Source organism: Acyrthosiphon pisum, chromosome A2, assembly GCF_005508785.2.
Source record: "Acyrthosiphon pisum isolate AL4f chromosome A2, pea_aphid_22Mar2018_4r6ur, whole genome shotgun sequence".
Lineage (NCBI taxonomy): Eukaryota > Metazoa > Arthropoda > Insecta > Hemiptera > Aphididae > Acyrthosiphon > Acyrthosiphon pisum.
Genome location: NC_042495.1, coordinates 20,097,826 through 20,120,196, shown reverse-complemented (window position 1 = coordinate 20,120,196; position 22,371 = coordinate 20,097,826). Strand labels below are relative to the sequence as shown.

Here is a 22,371-nt window from a genome sequence, read left to right as displayed (position 1 = left end):
GCCTATTCATTCTATAAAATCTACGAGTATAATATCTTAGTTCGTGGACCACGAATCGTGGTTTCCAAAAAGCAGATATTATCTTCCGTTTCACGAAGGTGACCGTTTAAAGAGGATGCTACCCATACCTACATTTGTTGTCTTCGTCTTACACACGCACTACATGACACATTTTCGTCGACTAGTTCCAACTGTGTGCTGTTAGTTTTGATAATAGAGTGATTTAACCAATTATACATTTTTTAAATAATTACATTATCTATCAGTGCTTAAGCGTTGGATTTTGTTGGATTTTGTTCGATATTTTAAGTTTTAATTTCTCGCGAGACACGATCATTTACCCCCATCTTGCTTCAAACTGAAAATTTTGAAAAATCGGCAACGCGTAAGCACAGATAATGTTCTTGCCTAAAAGTTTTATAATAGGTCAATTCACTCTAGTATCAAAACCAACGGCACGCCTTTGAAACTAGCGAACGACAATACTTTGGTATGCCGGGCGTTTGTACGACGGAGAAAACAAATGCACGGGTAGCGTCCTCTTAATATTATTATTTGTGACTGTACGATAAGAGCTAATGGCCTATCACTAAGATATTATAATAATATTATAATGCGAAACTATAAAAGTCGGGGCGCCGAGAGAGCGCAAGTTGCCCGCGCATCCAAATGATGTCGCTCCGCGGATTCGAGGTCTAATTTCTCCCACCAAGTCGACTGGTCGTATGCCGTCGTAAACCACCGAACGCTATCGTCTGTTATCGAATTACGAGTCACGACGACGCGACGCGCGACGGTTGACGATGTGAGCTAATCATCCGTCGGTGGGAGCGGCGTTGGTGGGAGATGCGCCGACTACGACGAGTTTTGGTCGCCGCCGACTTGCGCTCTCTCGGCGAACGGAGTATAATATATTTTTGGTCGGGGCTATACACGGCGTATTCTGCAGTGTTTTCCGTCGGATTAATAATTTGTCGGTTTATATCGGAGCATAGGTACACGCCGCACACGACGTGCGCAATACGACGCAGCAGGAAGCGCAAGCCGACCTGCGTAAAACGACCGTCGTGTATAGCTGCTCCGATACAAATCAATGCATTTTTAATTCGACGTAAAACGCGGCGGAATACCTACTCCGTGTATGGGCTTTAGTTCGTAATATTAATTATTAACGTAACATTACTTGTCCGTCCATTCTTTATTGCCTATCTATGATGATTGGGTATTGTCGACAAAAAACCTACTAATTAATTAGTATTGATAATAATAAGTAAATACAATTCTGAAAATTATGTAATAATGACGTAGACGGAGTACACGGTCTATATTATTGGTTTTATAGTACAGTGTAATTTTTAATGTCATTATTATTTATCAAAGTATTATTACTATGGTAATTTATTATATTATAATCCGTCAGGGAATCCGTGTATTCGTGTTATCACTGATCAGTTGGTGTTTGTGGAACCGCCCATATAATATAATATTGTGACTATGGATCACGGCTATAATAGATATTATGGTTGCCCGTCGACGCATGATTCTCACACTTGAAAAGTGTCTACCGAAATGAATCTCTATAATCAGTATTAAAGTTAAATTAAACAGCCGGAAACTTAAGCACTAGCGCTTATATGTCATAGTGGCTATCACGGAACTACAATTTTCATTCGAAAGGTAATTGCATTTATTATTACTCTGAGATTTAGAATCACTACAACAAATAAGCGCTAGAGCGTATTTCCAGCTGTCTAATACTGATAATGGAGATTCATTTCGGTAGACACTTTTCTAGATTCGATGGGCAACCATACTATCTTTAATCGTGCTATGGATGTTGGCAATTTTTTATTTACGTGGCATCTTTGTTTACAATTACTGTTTAGACCACTGTAAAGACGTAGTACCGATACGAGATAAGACGGATATTACATTAATTTCTGCAAGTAAAGAGTTTAATATTGTTTGTTAATCTTTGATACAACGTTTTGTTGTTATAATCTTATTATTAATTCAAATCATTACAATTCGATTTGATGGAGTCTACAGAAGGAAAAAATAATATGCCCAAAGACAGTCAAATCATCGTGTCAATGATGGAGGATCTAGGAATTGTTGAATATGATCAACAAGTCTTAAATCATTTTTTGGAGTTTAACTACAGTAATATTTAATACAATGAAACAAATGTTAATGGTTTTTCGCTGTTATGAATAGTTATTATTTTATTCATTAGGATACACTACTCAATTATTGGAAGACGCTAAGGCATTGTCAAACTCGGCGGAAAAGAAGAATGTTGATGCTGACGATGTGAAACTAGCAATTCAAATGGCGCAAGGCGGAGTGTTTCCTGGACCTCCTCCGCGCAAAGTAAGATAATTTTGACTAAAATCAATTTCACCTCCTAATGCCAATATACATTTTTTTAATGTTACTGTATAGATTTGTTATGTTCAAACATCTTGCAACAAAAGATGTTGAATGGTGACAAAAGAATGGACCATTATTCACAAAAATAAATGTATTCACTTAATTCAATGTTATAAATTTGTTAATTTTAATTACAACTAAAACTAAGACTTAAGAGCTTATGACCAACTGTTTTAATTTTTAGGTATTAACGACAGCAGCCATCGAAGTAAATAAAATGCCATTACCCCCACAAAGGCATGCCAGTCAACTGCGAATTTCACACGATAGTCCAAATTCCGTAAAGACAAAATACAGGCTTAGATATGAATCGGTAATATTTTATTTTGAGTAGGTACTTTGTTAATTGTGTTTGTTGTATACGTTTTTCACTCTCATTCATTAGTAAGTTGCTAGCATAACAAATTAGACAGGTATCATCACAGTTGTACTAGTATTGCGCAGTAGATACGCATCTCCTTCACATCCGGCTTATATCGTAGCTCTCCAGTTTTCATTGGTTGATTTTGTTCTATGTTATATATGTATGTATATGATTGACAGCCAATAAGAAGTGGCGAACTATGATAAAGGCAAAGTAAAAAGCGGAGAATGCGTATAAAAATTCTGTGATGATACCTATCTAATTTGTCATGGTTGCTAGTATATTATTTTATTTACTTAGTTTAGTTTATCTTTTCCATCACATATTTTAGTTAACTGGCTAAAAGTGTTGTGGTTTTTCTAACACAATCGTAACAATATACCTGTTTTTTTTGTACACTGTGAGTGATCAATGCAATATTACTTTTATTTAAATTAATATTTATTACATTTTTATATTTGACGTATAGCCTGTATGTTCTGGAGAAAATATGCCCAAGGATAATAAAACAACAGCTGCAGAAATGTTAGCGGAGTCTAGAAGATTATAAAACGAACATAAACCCTTGCCGCAATGTAATTAAATTTATCTGATTAATTTTAGTGCTTATGAATTGCATGCCATAATATATTAAAGTTATACACCATATACTATGCAATTTAAATGACCTAGGTAATTAACAAAATTGTTTATACATTTAATAATAATACATCATAATAACATTTGCGTTCCTAGAATACATTTTAATTAACAAATTTAGAATAGAATGTTAATAAATAACTTTACCAAAAAAAAATATTTTTACTTATAATATTTAGTAAGATACTTTGTTCATTTAAATATTTTTATCTGTCTGTTTCCAATAAGCAACAGTACCTATAATAATATTTTTTTTCTAAATTTATTAAGATTAAATTTACAATAGTTTAGAACTGTATGTAATCATTTATCATGCCTAGACATTTTGGTAGTATATTTTAATAGACCAAATGTTAATATTTCTTAATGCATATACATCTCAAAATAATAATATGACACCAAATAAACTAATTTTATTCAGTGGCAAGTGAAGCTTATTATTTGATCTATTATCTATTATCTGATCTAACAAAAAGATATCACTATTTGTTCTTGATCAATCTAGATCTTAATGATTTAGTTCAACTTACAATTGCTTTCTATTTTGCAATTTTGGTTCTATATTGATGATTTATCAGGTTTATGTAATTAAAAATAATTTTACATGCATTATCTTATTTAATAGAACACTTCAGAGGACGTCACACTCGCATGTGTTGTCTCTGTCTTACAAATGTAAACATAACAAAAACTGTTTTGCACGGAACAATTTTTATCGTTCTGTGTTTGTAATAATGGCTCCAAATTTCTGAACATATTGGGTGGAAAATTATCTATGAAACAGCGTGCCCATATTTTAGATAACATAAACACAATTAAAGTTATTTGCTACTAAACATTTGGGTTTTTTGTTTTTTTTCATTTGCTTATAAAAAATGATTGGATAGTGCTATTTAAAAAAAAAAGTACACTGTTGCACGGATAAAGTTCTTCTTTACGTGTTATAAAAATTTGGTAGTTCTACAACAAATATATGGTGTGAGAAAAGTTTTTGCTTTCTTGTACATTTGTAAGACGGAGACAAAAAATGCAGTTGTCACATCCTCTTGAATGATAATCACTGTAAGTTACCCCATCTCATTATTCTACTTAACAAATATTTAAACAAATATGAAATTTTAAATCACAAACAACAAATAACCTAAATTGTTTTCTTAGAATATCCTCTACTAAACTGTATGATAAAAGTTCATGTTGGAATAAAAGTAAATAATGAATATACATGGTGAAATCTCTTTTAGTGGACATTTATTATAGATGTTACAGCTATCACAAAAAATAAATTAAAACATTATTAATAAAATTATGAAGTTAAAGATATAAAGAACATAAAATACGATGTACATAATAAATCAACCAAAAAAATCAGTTTGTAAGGTGATAGGCTGACCAGGGTTTGAGACTTATATCCCCCAAAAATTTAAAAATTTAAAAACATGCAAAGTTGATAGTTTAACCAACTATAAACATTGTCTGTATTATCTTGTCACATCTATTTATCATTAGGCGGTTAAATGTTTATATTGTATAAGTAAATGACAAATTAAGTTGTACTATTATAATAAAAAAAATACTTATTACTATTAATTATAAAGAAAAGTGGTCAAGTGAGTGCATACCACTGTGCTATACAGTGGATGTTCAAATGGTCAGTGTAATATTGTATTGGATGTGTTAAATTTTACAACTATATAAAATCATTGTTAATAAAAAAAACAATTATGAGCGAAGAAAGTCTGTCAGCCTGTATTACTACGTAAAATTTATCATATTATTGCCATTAAATAAGTAATTTATTTTACCATTAGACATTAATTTAGTAAACAGCAGGATAAATTAATTTTTTCAAAAAAATTGCATTTGAAAACGTTATATTGTGTGTATAAAATATAATAAAATATTATAAATTGAATAATATACCTAATTTAAAAGTTTCAAGTATCTAAAGATAATATCTTTACATTTAAACAAAATGAATAAAATCATTTTTCTTTGTTTAAATATCTAATTTCGTCCAAATTAGAACCTAAAATATATATAATAAAAATACTGTGATTATATATATATTTTTTTGATGTTTTGGTAAAATTATGAGCTTCTTAAAATAAATCTTGCTTAACATTTTCAATCCTTAGCTATACCAATTAATTCTTGTCTGAAACCATGAATGTATTATTCTTAGTTTTTAATAATTACTCATTTTTTCAGCTTGTCAAATGAAAAATTCATCCAGATTTTCAATGATTTAATCTTTAAATATCGTCGAAGCAGTCATGGATGCACTCGAAAAAATGATAAAGATGAAATTATGGATGCTCAGACTTATAAAAAACCATTCATATTCTGATACTGCACTCAATGATACTGTCGAAAAATTACTCAATGATATGTAATTTATCATGGATAACATAATAAAATTAAAAATACTTTAAATGGTATATTCATTCTCTTTTATTCAATATTATATTTTACGTTTTACATTAGCTCATAGTTAAAAGCTTATCCAAAACTAATAATAAATTAATCAACTGTAAGTTTATCATTTTACAATCGGGATTTGATGTAATACAGATTAATAAAAGCAATATACAACTATGATGATAAATATGGGTTTGGAATTTGTGGCACTAAAAATAATCAAAATATGCAGTTAATATTATTGAAATGTGCTTAAATACCTATAATATGTATCTAAATTTTTATATTACTTTCGAAAAATGCATAAAACATATTAAAAATTTGGAAATAAAATATTCAAAAATAAGTAGTAACATAAACAGTTATAAAAATAATTTGTACAGGATCAGTTTATTCGGTGTCATATTTTTTTATTTTGAGGCGTGTATAAGCATTAAGAAATAATTATATTTGATCTGTTACCAATTAAAATATACTACCAAAATGTCTAGGCATGATAAATGATAACATACAGTGCTAAACTATTACATATGTAATCAAAATTTGAATATAATATATTGATTAAAATGAACACCATTGTATGTTTTAGGCATTTTGAAACTATCGTTACTTACTAGCTTATTCAGTATTATAATTGGAGGGCTGGAGATATATGATATAGATATTATGATAAGAATAAATAATCCAAAAGTCCTTGCAAGCCCGGATTATGGTAATTTTTGGCCAGGGGTCAAATAATAATAATATAACTATTATTCATAGATTACAGGAAACGTATTACCTGCCAATGGCCCACCATTGTTCGATATCCAAGGTCGGCCCCGGGCCTACTAGCCCCCCCCCCTCCCCTTAATCTGGGCTTGAGTCCTTGTATACTCAGAATACATTCATTTAAAAATTAATGTAATTATAGTACGTTTCAATGATCTGAAAATGATTTTTTACACCCACAATTAATGATGGTTTCTATTTAGGATAAAACTATCTTCAATCGTGTTTATACTTATTGTGTAGATTTTCGATTTTTTCAATGGCTCCAGCACAATAATACTATAGCAAACTTCAGACTTAATTTATATAATACCTTATATATATATATTATAGAAGTTATTAGCGACAGTTCTGCAGTGGAGGTTGTTCGTCCCTCATAAGATTAGCAAACCAGCACTACTACTTTAATATCATTATAGTTATTGTTTAATTATGAATTATTTCTATATTAAATAAAGTAATTTATTTTGCAATAGTTTTATAAAAAATATTATATTTTACCACATAGAATGAATTATTTATTACATATATTTGTATTTATTTTTTTTTCTTAATAGTTTTAATGATTTTTTCGGGATTTTTATTCCGAAATAATTTACTGTCTAGATGGCTTTTATATAATAGATAAGTGCATTGCGTGTATAAAGGTATTGTAAAATGATGTAAATGTTATTATATCTAATAATCATACCAATGTACCGGCATAAATTGTTTTCCTAAAAAAAATTATTAGTTTCAGACATACAGCTTATGATATTTACCATATTTATCATAGGCGATATAAAATAATTATAAACTTTAAATAAAAATTAAATAACTAAATTTTTTTGAAACAAAAAAAAAGCAGGTAAGTGGATGTCGCTCTGCTGTACAGTAGATTACAAGTGGATCATTGTATAATGGATTGTATTAAACTTGAATTCAATGATATAAAATCATTGTATAAGAAAAACGATTCTGAGCGGAGACGATTTGTCAGTCTTCATATTTTATATTGTTCTTATTTATTTTATTATGTAAGTTGAATTAATATAATAATATTATAATTTTTTGTTCGTTTCTATGGTGATAAACAAGGCGTTAGAAATTAAGATCCCATTTTTAGTGTTTTTTTGTAATTTTTCGGGCCTTTTTCCGTGGCATTTAATAAATATTGAGAATATCGAAAATGACCCTTTTAAAGTACCATCTTGATCCAATTTGCTAAAAGATAAGTTACTATATGTTGAAATCAAAGCACTCCTTCTGGTAAAAAATTTGTATACAGGATATAAAAAAAAAAATAAAAAATTAACACCATTGTAAAACCAATAGCTTCCTTGCTCCGCTCAGAATTTAAAAATAATAAACACATTTGCATTTTTAAATGTTGATTGATATTTTAGGAATCAATTGAATAATTTATCATGGAGGGTTATTGCCCATACAGCCCATCCTAGAAATTACTAGATACCTAAAAAAAAAACCTTTAGATTCTAAGCGGAGCAATGGATGTATTGATTTTACAACGATGAGTTTTTTTCTTCAATTTTTTAAATTTTATTTTTGTGTCTGTGTATTTGGTAAGTAGTTGAAATAATACTTCGAAATTATATTGATCGACGGGAAAGTGAATCTATAGTTGGTGCATTGGAGAGAATAAAATTTAAAATTACTAGTACTTTACAAAAGCAAAAAAAAAAATAAAGTTTTCGACAAAATCATTATAGGTTTTTGGTGTAACTCTAAAACAAATAACTGCAGATACATGAAATATTCACTGAATGTTTATTTTAGAATTTTCACAATTTTCTACAAAATATATAATTTTCAAAATATTTTGATTTGTTTTGTGCTGTTAACGGACACACTTGAAGTTAAAAATTTTTTTAGTTTTTTTTCTATAATTGTCAATAAAATTGAATTCGTTTGGTCAAAAAGCATAATAATTTAATACAAGGCTCTTGATATATTTTTAAAATGGCAGTTGAAAAATATTAAAAATATATAGTCACAATTCTTTTTATAAGTATTTAAATTCAAATTTTAACAAAATACGCAAAAATCACGAAAATCTGAAAATTATTTTGAGTTAAAAATTCATAACATTTTTTTTTTTAAATCTAAGATTAGTTAATTTACTACAAGATGCCTCATAAATTTGTATACCCATATAAAAAAAGTCTACCGGAATGTCAAATTAAATATTCTGTGGATACTTGACATTTACACCATATATTTATTCTATACATTTCTGTACTTGATAAAAATAAATAACATTTTTGATAATAATATATTTAGAAAGATTAACTATTAATTCCATAATTCCGTTCAACTTTTATTAGATTTTCACTTCAAAGTTAAACTCAAATGTCTTGAATTGAAATGTAGTAATGACCACAGTTCCCAAGTAGGTAGGTAGGTACCTCATAATCTGTCTGTTTTCCATTGTTTCAATGTAAAAATATAAAACCGGTTAGAAAGGTTTTCAGTTTTTTCATAAATTTTCAACATTCTAAATAAACGATTATAATTTTATTTAAGGCTTAATAATAGCACTAGGCAGGATTTAGTTGTTAGTTTTTTTTTTGTATGCGAACCTCTAGATCTGGGATGGTCAACTGAACAGGGATTTTCACTGGCCTGTGCTATATTTCAATTTAGTTTATAAAAATATAAAATGTTAAGATTTTTCTGTACTTTATTTTATTATATCTATAAAATTATTAAAATCGATAGGTATAATGTTTATCGTATAACGTAGATGAAAATTCTTATCTAGAATTGAACTATTAAATGTAAATAATATTATACTATTTACAGTGGTATAGTTAACATTAGGTTTTTTTTTGCTTTCTATGTTCTCTGGTCCACTATAGATTTTTGCACATTCAAAATTGATCCTCTAGCATTGAGTGGCCAATCTTTACTCTAGATGAAAACAATAACACTACTTGCCTTAAAAATTATTCATTTTTATCATAATTGCTTACCTAGTCAGTAGATATTTCCATTTTCATACAATTTCTAATCAATACTTTACAAATGCTTTGAACCCACCCAACCATTGAAAATAAATTCAAGACTTTATATTCTTTTTTTACTTCAGGCAAAGATGTATTTAATTTATTAATAATTGAAATAATAACATTTTTTCTTTATAGGTAGGTATACAAAAAAGGTACAAAATAGGTATATAATAAAAAGCACATCAATATAATATTATGTATTATACAGTAAAAATGAACACCAAAAGATAACATTATATTAAACACACAGGGTACATTGGTTAAGTATAATAGTAGTTAATAACACATTGAGAGATATAATATTACCATAGAATAACATATTACTATACCTTAACAATATAAGATGATAAGCGTAATTAATTCTAATATGGCACACAAATATTATGGAATATTTTTAGATTCTATTGATAATAATCATAGGCGTAGTATGCACAAGGCTATGGGACTACTATTTTCATTTAAAAAATTTTATCAAAAATTATAGTTTTAAATGTTTTTAAAATTTTCCCTGAATTCATTGAGGCTTCAAATCTTAGCAGTGTAATTTTTGAAAATATTACTGTACTTACATACATATTCATATTTATTTATGTATGATAGTATGATAATATGTCTAACAAAGAAGCAAATTTTGATGACATAAAACTCGTTGTTACAACAATATTTCTCCAAATTTTTATAAACTGCACTGACTATACCTATATCCTCTAGCTAACTTATGTCAACGTTAATTTTCAGTAATGAGGCGAATAAAGAATTGGACTTGAAATACCATGACAAATGATAGGTTTCCTAACTAGTCATTACTTCATATCGAGAGTAATTTATAACATACAGTATAATATGAAAATGTACTCAATATTTTTGCAGAAAAACACAGACGTCTAAGTTTGATTTAATAATTCAATTTTAATTGTTTAATTTACATGTATTATAAAATAAAATGTCAGGTTAAGGAGTCAAATATAAATTATGTTTTCTATAAAATATTCCCCTTTCCCTTTAAGTTAAACATAAGGAGTTTTTGGAAAAAATTTTCTAGCCCCTACAGATAATTATATCAAACTACGCCCATGAACAAATAATACATAATTGGTATTAAAAAAAAAAAAAAAAATACATTCATACAAGTTTGCTATGTAAATGGAATAGTTTAACATCAAAAGAAACTTAATATTATAACAAATTCATCAAATTGACTTAATAAAATTGGTACACACATATCATAATAAAATGGATAACCTTAGTTGGCTTTTTGTTAAATAATTATTAAAACACACATATATTTAAATTATTGAGACATTCATACAACAAAATGTTACATTAAGTGCAAGCAATTTCTTAAAATAGTTATAACCATAATTAAAATTGTAAACTAAAATATTTAAACCTTATCTCAAATCAATTTTTTCAACAATTTGATGTTTGTAAATAAACTGTACAGTAAATGGCAACATTATGTAATTGATGGAGAATATGTAAGTATAACAAATAATTTGTCCTGGATTATTCCTGCTGATGTTATACTCTGTGAATTTTAGTCCAAATTTTAACCTCTAAAATTGGTTTTACTTTATTGTAAAGCTATTACAAATGAATTTGACTGGATTAGAATTAATTGTAATCGTGAGCGTTTCGTATCAAAAAATACACCGAGTAATGAAGACTTTTTTCAAAGATTTAGAATTATGAAACATTAACAATATGAATAAATAAACATTTTGTACTGTTAAACTAAATTAAGGCCATCAAAAGGTTCAAATACTTACAAACCACTAATTGTTTAAATATTTTGAATATCTGTGAATAAAAATATCAATTTAATTTGTTAGAAAAGTATAAGCACAACAATCAGTAGGTTTTTAATAGTATTTATCATAAATGTATTTAATATTTTTGTGTATATAAAATGTATTTAGTATTTTTAGTATCATTAAGATGTATCATATTGATATGCATAATGTTTACAGAGTATTATGATTTATGAATAAATAGATTTAAATTGAATATGTTTATTAGTTGTATACCAATTCGAAATGTATTAAGATAAATTCCCAACTGTGTATTATCAAAATTCAAGGTGTTAGAAAATTGTTTATTGTATTTAAATATTACAAAATATAATGTTATATATTTGGTAATGCAACAAATTGTATTGAAATAATTAAATCATTGGTTTAATATTATGATGTTTTGACTTCTTATTATGTTAGATTAGTAAACAGCCAGCAAACTGTTTGCTTCCATTACCTCAACGAAAATACATATATTGAAAGTGGTAAAAACTAATAATTAACTATAATCAACCAGGAAAACTGTTTCTGTATATTAGAAGATGTTGTTTAGGTTATGATGTACTATATTTAAGACATGCTAAGTACTTAAATTTGTATAAAATAAAATATTAATTACACATAGTTTTGTGAAATCACAGGTCGCTGATCAGTACAGAATTTAAATTTAATTTATACTCTTAATTTATAATTTAAACACAGTACATATACAGTAAATAATAAAATATATGTGGGGGATGAAGTGGCCAAGCGGACTAAGGTGTCGGTTGCGACGCGCACCGGCGCTGGTTCAATGCCTTGGCCGCGGGTGACATTTTTCTTCGGCCAAGTCACAGTGTCCGGAGACCAAGTGCCGCCATCTCTCACCCAGGCATGGCAGATACCTACGGGCGCCCACTTGAAAATCTGCCAAAAACAACACTCACATGTTTACACCTTACAGTACCCTCCCCCGCAGTTTAAAAACCAACCAATGGCCTAAGTTGCTGCAGGTTAACTAATAAAAAAAAAAAAATAATAAAATAATACATAATAGAACTTACAACTATAGTAAACAGTCTCGAATGTATGGTTGAGATCATGACTTATTGTTTTGACAAAATTAAAGTAAGTTTAGATGATGTCTGTGCACAATTTGTTTTCTCTCTCTGAACTAGCGCAACATTACAAATTTTACATTTACAATAATGATTATAATCAAAATAAAATGTAAAGGTAAGATTATTATCTATGCATCTCATATAATATTTTAATTTTAAAGAGAGTTATGAGTATTTTAAAATTGTAAATTTTTGCATAACTTGCTTTAAAATTAAAATATAATTAAACGCCTACAAGGTGTCCCTGATAATAATCCTCTTAACGTCGTCTGATTTTGATTCTGAAAAAATATTTGAATTCAGCAGAAACATATATGTAGATCGTACAAAACACTTAACATTTTTAATTTTAATTTTTATTGTACATTCATAATTATTATGATTTGAAAAAAATTCATATTTTTAAGTTTTCAATTACAGTTTAGAATAATACAAGATTTAATTTTTACGAAGTGTTCTATACCTATCTATGGACAACTCTATCAAGTTCAAATTTTTTTTGATAACGAAATCAGACCACGTAAACTAACATTAATTTTGTCAAAACTTTATGTATTTTAAGCTAAATTGTACGGAAATAGCTAGGTCCCTTAAGTAAGCATTGTATCTGTTTCAAAAGATTAGTATAATACCATTTTATAAATAATCATCCTCCTGTTTTGTCTTCCCAGGCACATTTTCTGTTAAATTCTTGATCATGTTTCTTATCTTCGCTGTCAAGAGTCAAAAGTAATTGTTTACCAGACAAATTGAAATGTGCTTTCTCTCTTGTCTTTAACTTTTGTACTATTTTATATGGAAGATTGTAAGAAAGCACCATCAAAACACGGCCATTGGAAAAAAACCTAATACCAAAATACAAATTCAAATATACATTTTAGTAAAAAATATGTGGAATAACTTGCTTATATTTGAATAAAAATAAAAAAAACAAATAAATTCAGATACTGGGTGAATCATTATTAATATACAGTATTGCCACCCATGTGTTCTTTTATACAGTCTTACTAAAATGTATAAATAATTTTATTTAAATGGTTATATTTAAGTCTTTAAGTATTGTCAGTTGTCATACATATAAAAATAAAAATCTGTAACAAGTTTTGATTAATTTCAAAAAACCTTGTATTGAAACATCATAATTACAAATTACAATTATTATTGTAATAAAAATAAATGTTTTAAATAGTATTACTAAAATTCTGAATTTTAATTAGTTGCTAAGTATTTACTAGGAATGTATAAATTTATTACTCTGAATAAATATGAGTGTAATTGTTAGTAATTTAGTAATAAGTTTTAATATTTTAAATGTTTATTGTGGTGTTTAACTTTATGTAATTAAAGAAACTTAAAAAAATTATCACCTTAAATATCTATAGTAAAACTAGAAAAGAAAGTCCATTAGTGTCGTCTCTGAAAGATTCTTCATCTCTTTGTACATGAGTTATTTTACATATTATGTAAAAATCAATTGTCAGTACATTGGGTTATTCTATGAACATTTGTACGCCAATTTCCATCACACAGTACTAAATCGTTGACATTTGAAGGCCAAAATCTAAATAAAAGAAATACTTATAATCAATTATTCAAATAAAAAAAAAGACCAATTAATTTCTTGTATATTTTTGTCAAAAATTCATTCAATTTGATAAATTATAAAAAATAAAAATAAATAGGTATGGCTGATTACTTCTCAGATGTACAAAGTATAAAAAATAATAAACCATTTTTAACAAGATAAACTCTAAACATAAATTCTACTTAATATATAGTTGAAACAAAAATAAAATAAAAATTTGAATTGTCTTTAATTATACAAATGAAGGCTATTAAATTAAATGATAAAAAAATTAGAATTCATTAAAATATCTTTGCACAATTTCAAATACAATTAGATAAGTTAGTTTTGCATTTTGGAAATGTAATATTATTAAACTTCTTAACTCACTAACTTAGTGTGACTCACAAATTGAATTTTAATAAGTACAGTGAATATAAAGAAAATAAAGTAAAATACAATTAATATTTTAACAGTTTTTTAGATATTTGTTAATTATTGCCCTTTTATTCTTTACTAACCAGTGCATACAATTTATCACACTGCCACCAGACAATCTCACATCAGTAATTGACAACCAGTCTTTACCTAACATAACTAAAATTTTAATATACATGATCGATATTTCTCTATATTTTTATATATTACTTTTAGGTTAGTCTAGTGTGTGATCAATTTAAAGAAAAGAGGTAAATACTACTTATAATATTTTTAATTATATTTTAATCATATTAGTATGTGGTCGACTGGTCGTTATATTTTAGGTATGTATAATTTAAAGTGGGTATATTTAACCTACCTTTCAAAAGTTATTAGCTTATTATAAAATATTGTTAAAAATTAATTTTGTTGATTTATTTCCTGCAATATTTAATATTGGCATTAAATTTTTACAACAAAAATATATTCTTAAAAAAAATAAAATGTATGATATTTAATGATCTTTATAAGACTGTCTTATTTTTTTCATGTGTAATTATGAGATATTACTTAATTAAATTATTACCTATGCTACTATTAATTGTAGCTAATGAACATATTATTATTGTTTGAAAGTTTTGTCACTGTATTATATTATAAAAAATATCATAGTACAATGGACAGGCACCTCAGTGGTGGGGCAATAATAAACAAGTACCTATAGTTTAAAAAAAAAAAAAATAATTTAAATGCTCAATAAGTTAACTTACTTGAAGCATGCTGGATCACTGGCACACAAGTACCAACCATGACAAACAGCTGCACACTGTTCTAACATACGTAGATAGAGATCATAAGATACAACCCACCTAAATATGTATACAAGAACTGAAAAATGAGTTGTCTAGATCTATAACACAAATAAAATAATAATAATCAAAACATTTAAAGAGTTGGATATTGTCATACTAGTTGTGCACGTGCTGGAAATCATATGAGAGGTCCCATTATTCTCTGAACTCTAAAGAAAAGGTCTTCTTTGTTATCATATCCGTCATTGCTTTTGTCATTGCTCACATTATATTCATCTGCTAAACAAAAAACACTTTAAATCCTTTCCACAAATACTTAAGTTACAGTTCTCACCAGTAAGTTGTATCCATAGAGCGTAAAACAAATTCTTCATCAGCAACTTTTTTTTTTGAACATTGGGTTCTAACTTCAGCGCTTACTTGTAGCAACACTTCGCCTTGTAGTGAAAACCGTCACGTATGCAGTCGACACCCTTGTGAATCAACACTTTAGCATCGTCCTGCAAAATAATTCAATAAGCAACATTGCGGAATAACATGGGATCGTAAGGGCAATGGTAAACACTACACCGTAACTCTCCCCGTAACAAAACAATATTCTTGCAAGTACTTATATAAACCAGAGGGTACCTCAGCAGACGCCGTCGAGGCGTCGCGTCCACGGCAATGTAGCGTTTAACCCGCAATGTGGTTGGATCTCTTGTTAAACGACTTGATGAAGTTTTGGGCGAGTCATGTAAAAGTCGACGAGAACCACGAGCATCAGCAGAAGCGATAGGATGATCAGCCTGGCACGTAAACGATCGTGATACAATATATAAAGGATAAGCATCGCCGATCGCCGTGAGCACCACTCAGTTGTAACTTGTATTTAGGTAGGTACCTACCATGTAAAGTACTATAGTAGCAGTTTATTATAATAGTAATTATATTATTATTAATTATTATTCATTGTACCTATGTAGTATCGTTGCCAAGACGCCTACAGTGAACGGGGAATGGCGTAGTGAAAATCAATAATAAAAACGACGGTGATAACACGGACGAGATGATAAAATGAAGGTTATTAAATTAAATGATAAAAAAATTAGAATTCATTAAAATATCTTTGCACAATTTCAAATACAATTAGATAAGTTAGTTTTGCATTTTGGAAATGTAATATTATTAAACTTCTTAACTCACTAACTTAGTGTGACTCACAAATTGAATTTTAATAAGTACAGTGAATATAAAGAAAATAAAGTAAAATACAATTAATATTTTAACAGTTTTTTAGATATTTGTTAATTATTGCCCTTTTATTCTTTACTAACCAGTGCATACAATTTATCACACTGCCACCAGACAATCTCACATCAGTAATCGACAACCAGTCTTTACCTAACATAACTAAAATTTTAATATACATGATCGATATTTCTCTATATTTTTATATATTACTTTTAGGTTAGTCTAGTGTGTGATCAATTTAAAGAAAAGAGGTAAATACTACTTATAATATTTTTAATTATATTTTAATCATATTAGTATGTGGTCGACTGGTCGTTATATTTTAGGTATGTATAATTTAAAGTGGGTATATTTAACCTACCTTTCAAAAGTTATTAGCTTATTATAAAATATTGTTAAAAATTAATTTTGTTGATTTATTTCCTGCAATATTTAATATTGGCATTACATTTTTACAACAAAAATATATTCTTAAAACAAATAAAATGTATGATATTTAATGATCTTTATAAGACTGTCATATTTTTTTTCATGTGTAATTATGAGATATTACTTAATTAAATTATTACCTATGCTACTATTAATTGTACCTTATGATTTATGAACATATTATTATTTGAAAGTTTTATAACAGCATTATATTATAAAAAATATTATAGGACAACGGACAGTCACCCCAGTGGTGGGGCAATAATACACAAGTACCTACAGTTTTTAGCAAAAAATAATAATTTAAATGTTCAATAAGTTAACTTACTTGAAGTATGCTATATGTTATAACTCGGGATCTCTGGCACATAAGTACCAACCATGACAAACAACTGCACACTATTCTAACATATGTAGATAGAAATCATAAGATACGTCCTGCAAAATAATTTGATAAACAACATTGATGAATAACATTGGGTCGTAAGGGCGACGGTAAATACTACACCGTAACGAAACAATATTTTTACAAGTACCTACTTATATAAACCAGCGAGTTCCTCGGAAGACGTCGTCGAGGCGTCGCGTCCACAGCGGTGTGGCGTTTAACCTGTGATGTGGTTGAATCTCTTGTTAAACGACTTTATGAAGTTTTGACTGCGGTGAGTCACGTAAAAGTCGACAAAAGCCACGAGCATCAGCAGCAGAGACATGATGATGAGCCTGGCAAGTAAACGATCGTGGTACAATACGTAAAGGATAAGCATCGTTGATCGCTGTGAGCACCACTCAGTTTTAACTTGTATTTAGGTAGGTGCCTACCATGTATAGTACTACAATAGTAGCAGTATATTATAATAGTAATTATATTATTATTAATAATTATTATTCATTGACCTAATGACCTACGTAGTATCGTCGCCGAGACACCTACAGTGAACGGGGAAGGGCGTAATGAAAATCAATAAGAAAAACGACGGTGATAACACGGACGAGATGATATAGTATCACTATATTGTTGTTCTCGGAGCGCCTTTAGTCGGTGGTTGGAAAAAAAATAACGAAAACCGTCGTAAGCCGTGTTTGCAATAATTATTTTAATATTTATAATTATTATAGCCTATTGGCGATAGAAAGCTTATAGAAACTAGATTCAATTCCTTACCGGAAAATACGTAAGTCGCGAATGCTGGTATTTCAGCCGGTGACAATGTTCCGATGACGTCAGATAAGCACCATCTGACGTCACCCCAGAGTACTCGAGTACATAAATTACACCAAGACCGTATTTAAGGGTGGGGACGGGAACATTTGCCCCATTTGCCAATTATTGATACAATTAGGGGGGCGGCCAGGTGCCGGTGTACATTAGTACATTATATATAAACATATTTTTTTTTTTGTAAGAATTTGTCTGAGTAGGTACCTATACTTGGACTTTTTGCATTGCATGACTATATGATACGGCCATTTGGCGTCATTTAATAATTTTGACTATCAATGTCCTGATAACATTTTGTAATGATAATATTATAATAATATGTTTAGTCAATCATTTGCTGCCTGGGTGACAACTATTAATTTTTGTAATTTTTTTATGGATTACATTTGTATGTTGTCATACATTTTGACAATAGTTAAAATAAAGAACCATCGTCGTGATCTGTCTTCTAAACAAAATTTTCATAAACAAAGAACTACAACTAATCAATTAAAAAAATTGATAAGTGTATGTCGCTCTGCTGTACAGTAGGTTACAAATGGGTAGGGCCGTCCTTAGAGGTAGGGGGGTGAGCAGGGCCCAGAATAACAAACCTATAAATAATCTTGTATTACATTTTCAAATCATAGATTTAAAAGAAAATTTTTTATGAAATCTCAATTCAAAATAATTTGCTAATTTTCGTGATTTTCCGTATTTTGTCAAGATTTGAACTTTAAATGCTTATAAATAAAAACTGTAACTAAGTTTTCTCATATTTTTCAAATGCTATTGTAACAATATAGTAGGAGCCTTATATTCAATTTTCAGACTTTTTTATTTAACAAATGAAGTTTTATAGTCATTCATAGAAAAAAAGTCTAATAAAATTGGAAACAGAAAATGTTCCTGAACAGTTCAAAACAAATCAAAATGTTATCATGTATAAAAAATGTATATATAAACGACCAGTGAAAATTTTATGTATCTACGGTCATTTGTTTTAAAGTTACATCAAAAACCAAAGTTTATTTTGTGATAAATCAATTTTGCGTAAAAATTCCCCTTTTTCTTTAGTTTTTCTTTTGATTTTATGACGCTTTTGTCCTCCCCAATGCACCAACAATGTTAACTTTCCCATCGAACAAGATACTGAAGTTGAAAATCGAAGCATTATTTCGACTTCAATTTATTATCGTGTACACAGACACAAATATAAAAAATAAAATAAAAATTATAAAAAAATCAATACATTCATCATTTCACATAGAATCTAAAAAGGATTAAGTTTTTAGGTGGGGGGAGGGCGTACGAACATTGTTGACCCAGGGCGCAAAAGTGTAAATATGGCGCTGCATTACACACACAAGAGTATATATGTACGCGAATGCACGCGATTTTAGTGTAAAATAAGTAGAATTGTGCATATACGCAATGGTCATTGAGAGCAGTGGCGTATTTAAAAAATTTTGAAGCTCCGCTATAGAATATATTAATATGTACATACATTAAATATTTAGATAGGTATTTAGGGGGCCAATTGGGGAGAGGTCCGACCCCATGGACCTCCCCCCGTAAATATACCACTGATTGTGAGGCTCGATTTCCATCGCTTATGTTTACCTACTTAAAATATAATATGTGGCAATGGGGTAGGTCCCTATACTAGTATATTATTGTCAGCCCACGCCCCGCAGTTCAACATCAAAAAACGTCATATTATTAGTTGTTACAGCTAGGACAGCCACAATATTAGACCGTTGTAATATTAATTTATATTTCCGTCTTGTTCAAATCGTCGCTTGTGTTGGTTCGTTCAAATTTTTTTACGCGTTCTGCCGTGATGATATTAAATTCTATTTATCGTGAAGTCTAATTTTTGCTATGACGTGGGGAGGGGAGAAGATTCATAAGTAGCCTTACCAAAGAAATACTACCAAAACCACCGCTGTTCCGCAGTGGTGTATTTAATATTTTTTGTAGGGGAGGAATGACAAGAATTTTTGAATACATGTTACGATGTAATAATACACGTGTATTTAAAGAGCCGTGGGGGTGGATTTGGCCTCATATCCACCCCCGTAAATACGCCTCTGCTTTTCCATACCTACCTACACAAAAAATAATAAAAAAACACAGACACTACAGGGTGATTTTTTTTATCATTGAACACTCAATATTTCAAAAAGTGTAAATTTTTTTGAAAATATTTTTTTACATAGTTTCAAGTTGTTAAAAAAACAACGTTTTTACTAAAAAATTATATTTTTAAATATTTTTTATCCTTATAATTATTTAAGTTTTTTACTTTTTTGAATGACAACATTGGGTTTTAATTTTATATTCCAAAGCAGAATATTTTTCTTAGTATTTTGATACATGAAAATCGAATTTGGGGTGAGTTGATAATGAGTTATAAATATTCTAAGTTTAGATGAGTGGAGTGGAGTAGTACGGGGTTACCCTGCGAAATGTTTATCTACTTCTCCGCCCATCTAAACTTTGAATATTTATAACTCATAAACTACTAGCCCCAAGTTCGATTTTCATGTATCAAAATAATAATAAAAAAAATTCTGCTTTGGAATATAAAATTAAAACCCAATGTTGCCATTCAAAAAAGTAAGAAATTAAAAAAATTATAAGGATAAAAAATATTTAAAAATATAATTTTTTGAGAAAACCGTTGTTTTATAAGTGACTTGAAACTATGTAAAAAAATGTACACTTTGAAATATTGAGTGTTCAATGATAAAAGAATCACCCGGTATTGTAAAATAATCAACAGGGTACCTAAATTCATCGATCTACTCAAAATCTAAAATTAAACACTTAGATAAATGAATTTGGTAATATTTACTGATGTACAGATGAATATTTGTCTGTCTACCTATCTGTGTGTGTGTGTGTCCTTCTCGCATTCCAAAATGGCTGGACCAATTTTTAAAGAATTTTTTGTGTGTGTTTGAGTGGTTCCGGGATAATTTATACCTTTACTCACTAGATTCACAATTGGAAACTGTAGGTCCAATTTGGGGAGGTACCTACTCAAACAGGAATTTTAAGATTTACGATTAACATTTTATTTAATAAAATATGTGTTGCCTATATTATACTGCATATTATCGTCAACAAAAATTAAATATTATAATAGCTAGTAATAGATAAGGCTCGGCGTACCTATTATCGCAGTGACAAACCAAATGCACGGGGTATATATTATATAATTTATACCTATATAATATGATAATGAATACCGTATCTCACACACATACGCTCACACATCAAATAGTCAGTACTCAGTACGTACAAAACGTCTCAACGATACGCGTTACCTTTTTCTGTGAGCATTTTTTATATACAACCAAGTCATATTAGTTTCTTTTTTGTTTCGATTGTGTGCTCCGCCTTATATATATAGCGAGCAATATATTATTATCGTCCGTGCAGAGAAATAGCTTTATGACTTGGCTGTAAATAAAAAATCCGCACAGAAAAAGGCAACGCGTATCGTTGAGTCGTTTTGTACGTATTGACTATTTGATGTGTGTGCGTATGTGTGTGAGATACAGTCAGTGGCGGCGCCAGGAATTTTTCCCAGGGCGGGCCAAAGAGAGGCCAACATATATTTTGGTCAGGCACTGTTGTTTGGACGTATGGTTGTATGGTAGTTGAATAAATGGGGAGGGGGGGTCGACAGGGGCCGGAGTGTCCTTTTTTTGGAATATCCTCCTTTGACTCTACATATATAAGTACCTCCCTAATAAACATTTTTGTAATTTTAAATATTAAATGTATCATTTAAATACATTATAATAGAAATTTTTTTTAATTTACATTAAAGTTGTACATTAATCATTAAAAATAACATTTATAAGTTCATGTTAAAATAAGCATTAACATTGCATTCATATTTCAATTGCAGTGTAATGTGTTATCAAGTCTTAAAAATTGGTTCAAATGATGTTTAATATAAGGTTTATAAATGTTTATTGGGTTTGTAATAAAAAAATTGTATTTAATCTTTTAAGGTCTTTGACCTCCCCCCCCTTGAAAAATGATGGTTGAGTTACAGTCTCACTGACCTGGATTTTTGTGAGTTGGGTTATTTATTTACAAGCCCGGATTAAGACATTTTGAGGTCCAGGGGCCAAAGTTTTAAATGAGGCCTCTGGCCCTTGTACGA

At 29.0% G+C, this 22,371-nt stretch overlaps 1 protein-coding gene and 1 pseudogene across 2 annotated transcripts; one reads left to right on the top strand and one right to left on the bottom strand.

Moving 5' to 3' along the window:
- Window positions 1–1,863: 1,863 nt before the first annotated feature.
- Window positions 1,864–5,970, top strand: LOC100574618 (transcription initiation factor TFIID subunit 9-like). Of its 2 annotated transcripts, none has more exons than XR_003839608.1 (5): window positions 1,864–2,163; window positions 2,237–2,373; window positions 2,618–2,746; window positions 3,267–3,469; window positions 5,645–5,970. XR_003839608.1 is itself a non-coding variant. In XM_003243031.4 (5 exons), the coding sequence occupies exons 1-4, from the start codon at window positions 2,037–2,039 to the stop codon at window positions 3,345–3,347; spliced, it is 474 nt and encodes a 157-aa protein (XP_003243079.1). In that variant the 5' UTR covers window positions 1,870–2,036; the 3' UTR covers window positions 3,348–3,372; window positions 5,645–5,874. The 2 variants fall into 2 exon arrangements, 1 of the variants encoding a protein (XP_003243079.1); XM_003243031.4 differs by having other exon boundaries at window positions 1,870–2,163; window positions 3,267–3,372; window positions 5,645–5,874.
- Window positions 5,971–12,189: 6,219 nt separating this feature from the next.
- On the bottom strand, window positions 12,190–17,919 carry LOC100574560 (annotated as a pseudogene).
- Window positions 17,920–22,371: the final 4,452 nt, after the last annotated feature.

What these genes read in the sequence shown, in the direction of transcription:
- LOC100574618 (XM_003243031.4), top strand. Translation starts at nt 2,037, where the DNA reads ATGGAGTCTACAGAAGGAAAAAATAATATGCCCAAAGACAGTCAAATC. An exon ending in TTTTTTGGAGTTTAACTACA is followed by an intron (nt 2,164 to 2,236) that starts GTAATATTTAAT and finishes TTTATTCATTAG; the next exon opens with GATACACTACTCAATTATTG. An exon ending in CTGGACCTCCTCCGCGCAAA is followed by an intron (nt 2,374 to 2,617) that starts GTAAGATAATTT and finishes TTTAATTTTTAG; the next exon opens with GTATTAACGACAGCAGCCAT.